Source organism: Prenolepis imparis, unplaced genomic scaffold (genome assembly GCF_030444845.1).
Source record: "Prenolepis imparis isolate NDT839.2.m4 unplaced genomic scaffold, iyPreImpa1.0 SCAF_10, whole genome shotgun sequence".
NCBI lineage: Eukaryota > Metazoa > Arthropoda > Insecta > Hymenoptera > Formicidae > Prenolepis > Prenolepis imparis.
The window spans coordinates 12360140-12374715 of NW_028141168.1; the positions used below are offsets into that span (position 1 = coordinate 12360140).

Genomic DNA, 14576 nt, shown 5'->3' on the forward strand with positions numbered 1-14576 from the left:
CAAACTATCGCAATTTAAACAAGAATCGTAAAATATATAGTGATGTAATTTATATGTATATTTACGTTATATTTGGGATTTTTTCTCATGTTGAGAATTGTATATTGAATTTAATTATTAGGCAATTTAATTAAAGTAAGTTTAATTTATGCATAAAATGCATTTTAAATGTTCTCACAAACAGATTGTGCATCATCTTGCGATAATCCATCACTCTCAGGCTAAAAAAATGTAAGATAACTTATAAATTGAAGCATTTTTCAATGTATAACGTGATATTTAGTATATACACATTCATATGTATTTTTTTCTAGCATTACCTGGATTATGTATGTTTTCAATAAACGACGTAATTCCGCATTCTGCCTTCGTAAAGATTCCATTTCAACATTCAATTGATGTCTTTCTTTTAACACTTTATGATATTTCTTAAGTCCAATTAATAGGCCATCCCAAAGTTGCTCCTTCTTTGCAGGAAAAATTTCACTGTATCGCTTCCAAAAATTTGTTATATCTTGAATTGTCATATTTCGAGATACGACCATTTTTTTCTCTGTCAATTTTTCTTGAAAAGTTTGTGGCATCTCCTTCCATTTAACAAAATGATATCTTTCTACAAATTCCCGTAAAGCTCTAGTGACAAACGTAGTTTCAATTTCAAGCAAGTGTCCTTTGTCGCACAATAAGCGTCGTTGCATCTGATCGTCATCTAGAAATCAAAAATTAATATTATTTCATCACACAATATAAAATTATCTTTAATTCCTTAATAATAATTACTTTTTAAATTTGGCTAATAATTATTAGCCAATTTAAAAAATACACATACCTTTGACAATATCGCTAATAGATGCAAAAGAAGTTGAAGTGCGCTCCGCAATAGGAAGTAATGTTTCAGTTGGAGAACTTGGAGCTGAACTACTTATTATGCTCGCATCATCACTGAGATTAAATGATTTCTCGTCACAGATCGCTTCTTTCGCGGCGGCAATCAATTTAGCTTCATCTTCCGTGAATTCTTCAGCAACTTCGCCGCAGATGTAGAACTGTTCAACGCTACTATCTCAAATAATACATTTTGCTTTCACAGGAACTTATTTTCTACATTAATTGATTATGTAATCGTATTTATTATACATACTCGGTTTTCAGAGAAGGAGATTCAACAGTTTCGTCACAAATAGATCTGCTTATATCTTTATTACACGTGGGACAATATGCATATGGTAGAAAGAAATTCAAGAGGAAACCAAGCTCCTCCTCGGATTTCACGTTCAATGCCTAATGATAATACATGAAAATAAATTAATGAAATAAAAAATGGAATATCCATTATATGCATATTTACCTGAAATACATTATCTAATCGTATAACCAGCTGATCCTTCGCAGTGTAAGGTAAAAGCAACTCGAGCAATTCATTTTCAATCAAATAATCGCAACGATCGGCAACCTGCTTTATAATGTGATTCAATAATCTCCTTTCTAAATTGATTTCTTCGATGATATTCGCTGGTTTGTAAGATTTACATATTGCTTTCTTCTCGTCGGCCATTCTATTTTCTTAAAAAATGCTAGCATGTATACGACAAAAAATTTTAATGCGCAATCGATTAAAATAGAAAAAATCGTGCTACCTTCTTCTATAGTGCACATTACACTGCGATAAGATGGCAAATCTTCTTTTTTTAATAAGGTTTCTTCAGATGGATTCCACTCTTGGCCTAACGCTTCTTCGTATATAATTTTGTCAATAGTTAAAATCTGAAACATTTTATTTTATTTTCATATATAATATCAATATTAATAATGTCGAAAAATCAAACGCTTACCTTACAGAGCAGTTCATTTGCATTTTTCTCATTCATGTCCCAAATTTGCATATATTTCTTATCGTTAATGTTCGTGAAATGATTAGACTTTTTCACTAAATCCAAAATATTTTTATGCGCTTTTATGACTTGATCAGTAAATCTTTGTATCTCAAGTCTCGTATTTTCTTCTAACTCTGTATAATTCTTTTTCAGAGCGTTGATAACATCTTGAAGTCTGTAAAAGAAGCGCCAACTTGCTGCTTACAAGACCTAATTAATTTAACAATAAGGAACAATAAGCAATCTAACAATAAGGAACATGTCGCAAGCTCGCTCGCTATATTCGATTTTCTAAACGAACTGTAAGTATATTTGTGCGTTTAATACTAACTTATTGATTCTTCTCTTTTGTTGATTTTTTACTATAGCATTTTCGTCTTCCCGTCGTTTAAGCACAGCATAGCTATAGTCCAGTTTCTCAATATTCATAAAACACAACGCTTTCGTGCTCTGCACCTCTTGTCGAAGCTTTTGAATCTCAAGTTCGAAACTGATCTTCTGAGCCCGAAACTCTTCTTGATGCTCGATTATGATTCTTTTCATCTCTTCTTCATATTCGCGCATTATTTCTTTTCGTCTGTCTAATCCCGCGAAACTATCCTCTTGTAACTTTTTATATAAGGCTTCCCATTTCTCCGTCATATTTTCTAGCAACACTTTACGCTCTGATTCGATTACATCATTAATGAGTGATAATTCGCGACGATAAGCTTTGGTCATGATGTTCATCTAAATAAAATATACCAGGCCTCAGTCAATTATATTTTTATCTGATTAAAATATTTTTTTCCCCAAAAAATTATATATAAATCTTACTTGATTGTCCATTCTATTGATCAATAAATCTATATCTTCGTTCTGATTTTTCTGGTCGTTAACAAATTTGAGATCGGCGTTTTCCAATTCTTGTCGCAATTGTGCGATGACAGCATCTTTCCTCTCCATAATTTCCAAACACTTGGCATTTTGAGCTTCCATTTCCGCGTGTATGTCCAACGGATCTTTAGACGCAAGAATAGTCGACCATTTTTCATTAATCTTCTTGTACCTTTTCATGCATTCCTCCTCGTCTTCCTCAAGTGTCTTCAACAACTCTCTTCTGATTTTCTGCTCTTCCTCTCGTCGCTGTAATTCTCTAGCATCGTTTGCGATTTTCACGCAAGATACCTACACATTTTAATGAAATCGTTTAACCAAATATTTCTTCGATATCAATAATATATTGCAAGTATATAAAAAATTATATAAATATAAAACAAAATAAGAACTTGATATACCAACCACTTCGTCTCCTTCCATTGATAATTTTTCCAAGAGTTCAAAACTAGCAAGTATTTGCTTCTCAGTAGGCGTCTTTTCGACAATTTCTTCATCTTCAGGGCCTGCTTTTCTACAAGAATAACAATTGTAGCATTATGTCTTAAACGCCAAATCTTTGAAAAAAATTTTTACAAAAATGTATATAGTTTTAATGTTGAATATTACAATATAAATCCATTTACATAATAAGCGGATTATTATATTATTCTCGACGAGTATGCACGGTTGAAAGAATTAAAAATGTTTCATGTTATATATTTAATATTAAAATTTGCGATTTTTTCTGCATTGTATTACTTGCATAATGTAATATAATTAACCAAATGAAAATGTTCTTACTTAGTTAACGCTTCTAGACGTCGCTGAATACGAATCCGGCGTGCTAATTTCCTCTCGTTTGGATCCGACGACGTAATGGATGGCTCCTCCGAATCTTCCGCAAACTCTGAATATTTGTCATTCATTATTCATTCCCTCTCTACGAACGCTTCGTGTTGGAAACTTGGATGTAAGTATACACGCGTCGCAAATAAATCAAGTAATATTTAGAAAGATCTTGATTTGTGACCTCGCAACATAATATATATACGATACACGAAATGTCTGCATTTGTTTGCTCAATATTCAGTCGCCAAGTGAATGAATGTTTGTTTTCATATTACGTACACAAGTCTCTATATATGTCTATGCGCTATAAAATGTAATTAACGTAAAAATAGATATTATCTTTTTGCATTCTCATTATTACAAATATTTGCACATTTCGAGTCTAAATCTAATGACAGCTAACAGCTGATCCGATGTCAGTCGGTAAAGTAGGTAGCAATTTTATCCGAATAATTGATACATCGCACCGAGAGATGTCGCCACACATCAAATTTGCAGTTTAGTATCTGCGCACAAGCTTTATCGAAAATCACCGCCATTTTCGCACGCGCAGGCAGGTGATCACGACGCGAATTATTATCAAAGAGATCTAACAAAATCCCGAAAGTTTAAAAAAAAAACGTGTACGATGAATAGACGCGTCTTCATTCCTTCTACGTTATTTTTGTATCGACTTGCATAACAATCGCGATTACTTTGGCAAAAACCGAAGAAGATGCGCATATACATTGCACACACGCACACATACAGCAGGTTAACAGGTATATCAGATTTATATTTATCTTGTTGAGTCGCGCGATTATAGATAAACGATCAGATCGCGTTGTACGTGTTGCTGTTATCGTTTGGCTATCGAAGGAAACAGCCGACGCTAATGCACCCGATTTATCTCGTCTCGTGCATTACGTACATACGTGTCGTAACCTTCGGACACGATGAGGAACGCGAAGTAGGCGCTTCAATGACGAGCGGGGCTTTATTCGCCGCGCGATAAGTACTATCATCAATCAGTCCCGCAGAAGGCCCGAGATAATTGTAGCGAAACCGCTAAGAGCGATTTAGCTTCGTGACTCGATAACGGATATACGCGCGATGAATTAAGACGTAAATGCGTCTCTCTCTCTCTCGCTCTCTCTCTCTCTCTCTCTCTTTCTTTCTCTCTCTCTACGGGCGGATTAAGAACATCGCGCGATCCGTAAATGTACGTCGTACGTATTTGCGACACATGCTCGCTTGAATTATTAATGTCGTGTGTCCAGATGTCCTCGTTTCTTACACGTTCGATTCGAATTCGTTCGATAAATTACGTTGTCAATTTTACAAACTTCCATTACGCTAAGTGACGAGTAGATTATCGCAATGAAATTGGATTGTAATAATGGCGCGATGACAACGCGTGTATATGCGTACATACATTAGCGTTAAACGATGACAAGCGAGCGCGAAATATATTTCTAATTAGAAATATGTATATATATACGAATATTTTCTTTTCTCTAATTGATTTTTCTGGAACTTTCGATGAGACGAGAAATGAAATGAATATTATCGCTTTGTAAGAGGTAAATAATTTCTTCAATATCACATTTCTTTTGATAAATAAGATATCATCGACATTGAGAAAGAATAAAAAAGATAAAGAAAACATGCGCAGCGATATTTATCCTTGTTGATTAAAAATATTCCATTAAAGATCATTCGCGTTAGTTGCAAATCAAAAATAACAGCGAGAAATAAACTTTTAATGAGATACTGAATAATATATGTCTTGGACACACAAAATCTAAATTTCTATTTCTAACGTCAAATGGAGTGCATCCTCAGTGAAAGTGACGTGTGTTCGCATCTCTGTTCTAGAAGAAAAAAAAGCGAGAAAGAGGATGTGTAACAAGTTGAGCAATATTCCGTATAGAACGCAAATTTCACCGTGTATAAATAAATAGTATACTTGAACTATATATCGAAACTATGAATATGAAACTAGCTGCACAAAAACCTCGTAATATTATCGGTACACGTTATATATTATCAGTATCGCTGCGGCATTCGAGATAAAATAAAGTGCGTCTGTATATAAAAAAAATATTTTTATTTTTATACTCGTAATATATACGATAGAAGGAAAAGTAGGGATCATTTTTCATGCATGTTTATTAATCTACAAGCATCGAAAAATCTCGACTCGGTCATATTATAATCGATTAAACAAATTAGTAAATAAATAAAAATAAATGTACAAGATCCAGGGAGGAAAATAAACGCGAAATTCACTCGCACAGGACACACGAGCGCGAATTAATGGAGACAACGCGTCGCGAGAGACAATAACGCTCCTAATAACGAAACAGTACGTGTTCGTTTTCGGATGGGGAGCAGAGCTCCGGAACGGAAATCGCTTTCTCTCCGGTCGTGCAACGTCCTGCGGTCGCACCGTCGAGCGGACGTTACTGTCGTCGCGATGGGTCCGACATGCGACGTGGAACGTGCGAAGACGACGACGACGACGACGACGACGACGACGACGACGACGACGACGACGACGACGACGACGACGACGATCGTAGAGGAGCGACAACAATCGCGCGAGAAGCATTGAACATAACAACGGTTCGTCCGGACACGTCTCTCTCTCGTCTCGTCTCGTCTCGTCTCGGCGAGGACAAGATGGCGGTTATGCGCAGGCACGCAGCTAGCGTGTCCTTCACCCCCGACAACAAGAGTCACGTATCGCGGATCGTCGTTATACAATATGAATATATATATACGCACACTTTTATCCTTAACGCGTTTCCGCGTAATACGTCTCGACGGAAGGCGTTCCTGGTATTAAGTGGAATCGGAGTAATCGAAAAATTGATACACAGTAACGAGATGTAATCATTGGCTTCCCTCTATATATAGTTTTATGTACGTCTATTTTAGCGAACGAATTGTTGAAGTATTTATATCCATGATAAATAATATATAAATATGACAATAATTTAGATAAAAATGTCTTTAAAGCGCTGTCGCAACGACTCTTTGGAATTCGATGAATATTCGATAGGAATATTTTTGTCCCACTGGCCTTTTAGAAAATTTTATTATACTACAAAATAAAATTTGCAAATTTATACGAGATGATTACAAAACGCGTGGTTGACTCAGACTCGTTAAGAATTAAAGAATTTGACACCTCGAGGAATGATTAACAGTCACGGCGCGCGGTATTCATCGTAGCGTTTTTTCCATTTCGAAAACATTTCGAAAGTCATTTAAGGAATTTAATGGAAAATTTCGGAGTAATTTAGGAGACGAGTCTTATTCCGCGTGTTCGCGGGATCGAATCTACATCTTTTATACGGAAAACGCTTATCCATGCGCACGCCTCGTTAATTCGTACGCGCTATCAGACTGGCACGTTTGTTTGATCGTTACTTCCTTGATTAGAGGGAACGTCACGGAGTTAAGTACTTTTATTTTCGTAATAATCCGATTGTCCGTCTTTATTCTCGGATAGAAAGTACCGATGCCCCGGGTAATTGGCTGCCCCTAAACCGGCCCTGAAGCAAGAAAGAGAGAGCGAGCGGGACGAGACGAGAGGTAGAGAAGCGAGTAAGAGAGAGGAGGAGAGAGAAAGAGAGAGAGGTGCGGAAAGCGCTCAACAAAGATGGCGGATGGGATTTGACTCGACAGTGGTAGTGGTGCAGGAGGGGCGAGGACGGGTAACTTAGTCCGTAGAGTAGGAGCGGCGAGGAAAAGAACGGCAAACGCTAGCTAGAGAGAGAAAGAGAAGAGAGACGGAGACACAGAAGGAATACGATGATTCAGCGTGAGCAGGGGATACGGGACGAAAGGGAGAAGCGCGGCTCGGGGGTTCGGGTTAGCTCGTTCGACCCGTTATCCCTTCCCTCCGACAGAGAGTCTCGAGTCCTTTCCACCCCTGTCCTTGCTTCGATTCGAAAGAGTCTCTCTCCTACTCCTACGGTTCGAAACGCGCGCGCGCAGTCATGTTTTTCCCCTCTCTCTCCCTCTTTCCCACCCTAGCGCCGCGGTGGCTGGCGGGCGACGATCGCGATTACGAGCCACTCTATGTAGACTCGTTCCGCTCCCCTACTTTGCTCTCCCACCAGGCGGCAGGACGGTGGTGCTAGTCAGCGAGCCTCGCTACTCTCCCGCCACGGTGACGTCACTCTGAGTAGTGTAGTGCAGTGAGAAGGAGCCAAAACCCAGCTCCGTCTGCGTTACATGGCCCGAGTGTAACTAGCGAAGTGTGTTTTACAACGCGTACCTATATCGCGAGTCGAGAGTAATTTCCGCGTGAGTATCGATGTACCCGGTCGGACATCGTGGTCTCGGTATCCTCGCGCGATATATACGCGTACGACGGCGTACGTTCGTGCAACAACAACGCAAGTTTTACGCAGCCGAGAGTCGCGGCTAACTTCGTGTTACATTCGCGCGCGTCTTGGTACCTAAGTATCTACGAGGAAGAAAGCCCTCGCTCTCGATCTCCTAGTTCGAAGCGAGACGCGACATGTAAGTGAGATATATATATATATATATACGGAGAATATATCTATATAAATATACGTGTGTACTCTCTACACCTACACTCTGTTCGCGGGTCGCGTGTAAATCAACTCGAGAGAGGATAGTGTGTTGTGAAAAAAAAGGAGAAAGTAAATTATCTCCAAGTGAATACGTATATTCGGATATCGCGGGCTATGTATATATGCTCTCGATGTACGCGCCTGCACGTGTGTACGTGCGTGTATCGGCTAGATGCATGCACGTATAGAGAGGCGTGTATATGTGTACGCTGAGAAATAGTGCCGCCATTTCGGAAGGTTGTTTCGCGAAAATAAAGCGTTAAAAGAGAGAGAGGGAGATAGAGGAAACGGCGTTCGCGAAATTGATTCGCGTTATCAACAGTGGGTCACACACATACAAATACACATATACACACATACACACACACATCGCGCGCAAGAGACGAGAGAATTTTCGTCTTTCCACGCGCGCGCGCGCGCGCGCACGCGAGTGTTCGCGCTGTGTCGTGCGGTATCGTCTCGTCTCGTCTCGTCTCGTCTCGTCGTGACGCGTCGTGCCGTGTCGTGTTGTGCCGTGCCGCGTTATGCCGCTCCACGCGCGAGGTTAGAGCGAGGCGCGCGTGTTTCAACGTCGTCGCCGACACAAACGCGTGTGCGTCGCGCGAGGGAATTATGCTACGCCGGGACGAGGAGTCCCGCGCGCACGACAAGTGGCCGGGAAGTGCATCGCCATATCGCCTCTTCTTCACGCGGTGTGACGTGTGACGAGAGGAATAATCCCCATCACGCGATTCAGTGATATACGATGTGGTGTTCTTCGGCGACGATACTGATCCTCGTAATCGTCGTAAGCGGTGTCTGCTATCAAGGCTCCTCTTCTTCCTCCTCTTCCATCTTTCCCACGTCGGCGTCGGAGCGCGTCGCGGCGCAAGGTTTCGATCGCGAGAGCCACGTCGTCGTCGTCGCCGTCATCGTCTCGTCGGTGATCGCCGCAGTCGCTGTCGTCGTCGTCGTTGCCGTGTCTACGCAGCACGCACGTGTTACCGTTCCTTTGACGTGCCGCGTCCTCGACGACAGCATCCGTCGCGTCTGCTGCTGGCCTCGCCTCTTCGCCGGCTAGTGACTAGTGCTTGTAACCGTTCTTTTTTTTTTTTTTTCTGTTTCGCTACAGCGAGAGGAGAGTGCGGCACGCGTACGATATTTTCATCCCCGTCGATGATAAAGTGGTGATAAAGTGAAGACAAGCACAAGTGGAGACGGAATTTGAATTCCTGAACGGAAAGAAAGCTTTAATCGACCGAAAAGAAATAGCGCGTTCTGTGTGTCGGTGAAGTGTGCAGTGAGAATTTATTGTTCCGGTCGAGGTTGTGTGTCGTTGTACAGTGCCTCCAAACGATACCACAACATCCGATCCCAAATGAAGAGTTCGGAGCAAAATGGTTAGAGAGACACGTTACCTGTGGGTTGGAAATCTGCCGGAAAACATCCGAGAGGATCGCATCAGGGAGCATTTCAAACGGTCAGTTTTTTTTTCAACATTTTTCGGCTGTGTTTTGTGTAGCATTTGCGAAATCGCTTAAACCCTTCGATGCGACGTGTACGTTCCAGCTTTAAGTCCATCGCTCGGGAATCGCCTTCTCCGTCTTTCGCACATCTAATTTATCCTATTTATTATATACCATCTTGTCCCATTCACTTAAAACATTGCAAAGACTCGAGGCTTCTAATATGAGTATATTATAATAGAAGGCAATTATATTATTATATAGCGCGATCAAACTTGAAGAATACAATTCTTTCTTTCCTAGAGAATCTCTATATTTTGATACAAAATAATATTCTGCGATATTTTTTTTTAAATCATACTATATATGATTGGAATTTTAATTGTTTGCGCGTTTACATGTCGATTTTTGAAGCAAATTTTTAATACGATATAAACTAATGTTTCTAAACGTTGTCTAAAAATAGAATGACGCGTCAAGTTTCTCTGTAGCGTTTAAAATATTTCAAGACAAATTTTTGCTGTAAAGAAACTTTATTTTTCTAGTATACTATTGTATTCTTATTTATTTTGTTTAGAAAGTAATAAAGTAATTTAAAATATTCAAAGAGAATTGAAAAGAAAAGAGAAAGATTTACTATCTTAACACGGTCACTAAATATACATCAAATCAACTGTAGGCTTTGCGTGTGAAAAAAATTTCGAGACACCTTTCTGGCGAGGAAAAAAGAAATTCTTCAGGGAAATGCCTTTAAATGAAAAAAGATACGACCTTAGAAATTAAACAAAAAAAGGACGACCTTGGGAACATTACATTTATCATTCGTAAACCCATCTACCTAACCGAAAAAAAAATAATCATAAAAAGAAAAACGAAATAGCCTGAAAGCCAAATCGGAAGAAAAGATAGCCCGGGATATAGCCATAATCCATAATAGAATGGTCGCTTTTCAGTCGTCTCATTCTTCGTCGCTATTATTCCATAACTTTACACAGAATTTTCGAGAATGTGTTTCGCAAAATCATTTCTCTCTCTTTTTTCTTTCCAATTTTTATCGCGCGCGTTCACGGATATTTATACATATATGTATAAACGTGGACGCTACATAACACGTTATATTACAGTCGTTATATACATGTATATGTACATAAAATGTACGGGGAGAAAGAGGGAAAAGTTGCACGGTCGTCGCATTATTTACTGGCTTGTTTTTGTTTTCGCGCAAACCACCGACGTTATCGCTTCGATAAAGCGAGTTTCAGGAAACACGTAAGGTGTCCCGATGTTTTCGGTACGGTCCGTAGTGAGGATTGCTGCGAGGCTACGAGAAAGAAGGAGGAAGAGAGTAAGAGAGAAACGTGGGCTACGTATATAGATATATGTACATGTGTATACGCGGCACCCATACACAATCGCGTGCACACGAAGATACGTTATACCGAGGGCCTTGGCTCTGTCTCTCTTCTCTTCTCCTCTTTTCTCCTCTTCTCTTCTCTTCTCTTCTCTTCTCTTCTCTTCTCTTCGCGTAGCGTGAGCGCGTCGTCATTTGTTTTTTCTCCGAAGTAATAATAGCTGAGGACAGCCATTTTGAGAGCTCGCAGCAGCACCAAGTTATTGTTCGACAGTGACGCTCAAACTTGGGCTCCGCGATCGCGCTTGTCAATCTTTTCCGCGGATTACGTCCTAAGAGACAAGCAGATAAACGCATAATTGATTGACCGAACTTTTATATTTATCCACATTCGATAGGTAGATGCAAAATTTTGTGTATCGTGTAATTCGAAGAGAAAGCGAGAGAGAGAGAGAGAGAGAAAGAGAATTTACTTTAATGATAACTGTAAAAATTACAAGACAAACGCGAATGGGGTAGAAGGAATTAAATATATGTTTTGTAAACTAAAAAGTTTAGATGTATAGTCTAGGAGATCGATGACATTAGACATTACTTGGCTCTCGCGCTCGTTGTCGGAATCATTGTCCTCCAGTGACACTCAAATCGGGGATATAGAACACAAACTAAAAATATACATACATAATTTAATAATTAAATTTTAATAATTTCTATATGTTATCGGCGTCTCTACAAATTTATTAACTGAATTGCGGAAACAATTCTGGGGTTATCTATTGAATTGCCTCTTTAGTGCGATCTCGCAGATGTAGCAAATTACTTGTTTAATGTTTGTAATTGCGATATAAAAATGAACGACGTCAAAAGAGTTTTATATTTATTTATCTTATCAAAATACGCAATGATATTAGCCTATATAAAAATAGAAGAAAATTTAAAATATGTATTTTTTTTTAAATATATACAATTTTTTTTACATAACTTTAATTCATTCTTTTTTTTACTTTTAATTATATTCCGTACTATATTGTTAGATTTTAAATAGAATATTTTTCAAACAAATTCTGATACTTTTAATTTTGTGTTCCAAGATTCTAAAATAATTTATACATGTAAGATAAAAACAATTGTCCAAATTTGTTACCGGCAAATAAGAAATAACGGTGAGAAAGCTCAGAGGTTCTCAATTATCGGATACAAAATCGACACAAAACACGAATATATTAAAGCAACTTTTTATCGCAATTATATCACATATATATTTAATATAGAATATTATTTTTAACAAACAAAACGCACAGATTATGAATGCATTTATACACACGTAACCATTTTATGTATTTTATGTTTAAATTTAAATAAAATTTATATAATTGCTTAAATTCTATAGCTGGTAATCAACGATTCGGTGTATATTCTTCACGCATTGTCAGAGAGAGATTTTAATATAATTTAATTTTCTATTTTATATACAGTATTTAATATAATTTTCTATATTATACGATATTTAACTCTTAAAACAAATTTTTATTTTTTATTTTTTTTTGCAAAAATATTTATATGAACGTTCATGTATATTCGAGCCAAGCATTTTTTTCTTGTTCCACATGGAAATCTCGTTTATTATCTATAATTTCGTAGACTATTTCTTCTCTCTCGTTGCTCTCTTCTTACATTCATATTTCCGCGGACCACCTGAGCATATATACGTGAAATGAGAAAGCGAGCTTATAAAATACATATCCATTTCCCTTGACCCTCCGTGCGTAGGATGACAATGATCGTCGGAGAAATTGGTAGAGGTTCGCGAGGTTGCTCGCGAATTCTCCTTTATGTTTTCAGTACGGACACTAGCCCCGCGATCGTCCCGACTATAAATTTCTCCCCTCGAAACACGCGGTGGTAAAACGTTGGCATCGCCAGCGGCGCTACACGTTTCGTGTGCCAGCTGGCGAACGCTCTTCGCTCCTACAGTGGCGTAGCACCAATACACATTTTAAATTCAAAACACGGGACACAAAACTTGAGAGAACGATAGCTTCGATCCATCGAAAAATGCACCATCTCGATTGATGCAATTTTCATTGATAGTTTACAATCTAGCGTTTTCCATATAACACTGCAATCCTTAAAATGTCTCGTTCGCCATTCGTTATGACTTTGTTCATCTCCTTAAAACGGCGAACGGCCGCGTTGCCGTGCTGCTGACCTCAGTTAATATATCGGCGAGACGATACATACACATAGGCGAAAGACGATATCTCCTTATCTTTCTTTAAAATTATCGCCATCGCATCGGGGGGAAAGGAGGGAGAAGAAGGGGGGAATGCTGACCTCGAATCCTTCTCCGGTCGCTCCCCGTCGTCGTCGTCGTCGTCGTTGGTCGCACCGTGCGACTTCGACTGACTTCATGAATGAAACCGACCATTTGTTTCTATTACGCGCACATATTTGCAAACGGCTACTCGCAGCGGCGTGTCGCCACGTTGTTTATATTGAAGATCGCTGGAAGAACGTTTGGTCGAAGACCAAGCGAGAGAGGTACGACTATAATTGTATGGACACAGTACGTCAGAATTTTAATTAACTTCCGGGAACAATCGTATAGATGAATTATGGAATATTCCGTTGTGGTAAAGATTTTTTCATGGATATACATTTTGATAAGTAATACATTTTAATTATATATTGTATATGCACGTACATAGAGTCAAACAGTTTGTCTGCGAGGTGAAATTCATAATTGACAGCTTATAATTGAAATAGGTAATTGGTTTTTGTTAATATCTTGTGTCATTTTTATCGTAGAGTATCGTACAGTAAAAATAGTGACAAAAATGCCCAAGTAAAGTATCTGTCAATTTTAAATTGCTAGTTTTTTGGCTTTGTCGCAATAAAGTATATGACCATTTTAATTTGCATACAGAGATTCGCGAAATTTTACCGTCTTTCAGGAGGGCACTCTAAAAATTCATATTAATAAAGTTCTAAATCGAAAACTTATGGAGCTGTGGCAACTCTGAATTCTAAGATACAAATAAGCACTTTTATTACTATGAAATAATTATTCACGAATAAGTGTTAATAGTTTTATTATTTAGTTATGTGAAAAGGGTAAAAAATAATCAAAACAAGTATTGTAAGTTTAACTTTTATGTTATTTTTCGAGGAATTTTATTTAAATGTGTTTATTTTCTATTTCTTGCATACTTAAAAATTTCTTTTCAGCAAGTTTCGCTGTGGACAGTAGACAGTCAATTTTGTAAACCTTCTTTGTGTTTCACAACAAATTTTGAAAAATTTCTTCCATTTCTATACAGTAGCCGAAAAATAGTATAAAAGTGGTATAACAATTACAATATTTGTTTTGATTATCTTTATTCTTTTCACATAGCTAAATAACAAAAATACCATAATTTATTTTAATATTTAGTAATAATTTTATTTCATAAAGGTGCTTGTTTTTATCTTAAAATTCAGATTGTCATAACTCCATAAATTTTTAATTTAGAATCCATTGTATTAATATGAACTTTTTAGTTGAAAAAGATTCAGAGGTGTCCCCTGAAAGGTTGGTAAAAAAAACCTAGTGAATCAACCTGTACAG

At 38.1% G+C, this 14576-nt stretch overlaps 2 protein-coding genes across 5 annotated transcripts in view; one reads left to right on the forward strand and one right to left on the reverse strand.

Annotated features, from left to right (window-relative positions):
• Positions 1–81: 81 nt before the first annotated feature.
• On the reverse strand, positions 82–4656 carry LOC145942025 (dynein regulatory complex protein 1). Of its 3 annotated transcripts, none has more exons than XM_083048492.1 (11): positions 3534–4656; positions 3156–3264; positions 2691–3041; positions 2206–2603; positions 1833–2049; positions 1638–1764; positions 1349–1563; positions 1142–1281; positions 830–1056; positions 321–709; positions 82–221 (listed from the first exon to the last, which is right to left on the reverse strand). In XM_083048492.1, exons 1-11 carry the CDS (start codon positions 3656–3658, stop codon positions 165–167), a joined length of 2355 nt encoding a protein of 784 aa, XP_082904618.1. In that variant the 5' UTR covers positions 3659–4656; the 3' UTR covers positions 82–164. The 3 variants fall into 3 exon arrangements, with proteins under 3 accessions (XP_082904618.1, XP_082904617.1, XP_082904619.1); XM_083048491.1 differs by having other exon boundaries at positions 830–1059; XM_083048493.1 differs by having other exon boundaries at positions 830–1059; positions 3156–3259; positions 3534–3652.
• Positions 4657–6554: 1898 nt separating this feature from the next.
• LOC145942024 (uncharacterized) overlaps positions 6555–14576 on the forward strand; it is a 77736-nt gene continuing 69714 nt past the window's right edge. The window contains exons 1-2 of one of the 2 annotated variants that reach the window (XM_083048487.1): positions 6555–8099; positions 9285–9632. In XM_083048487.1, the coding sequence (XP_082904613.1) occupies positions 9550–9632 (83 nt within the window). In that variant the 5' untranslated portion in view covers positions 6555–8099; positions 9285–9549. Of the gene's footprint in view, positions 9633–14576 lie in introns of both variants that reach the window. The other variant, XM_083048489.1, reaches the window with a different exon arrangement.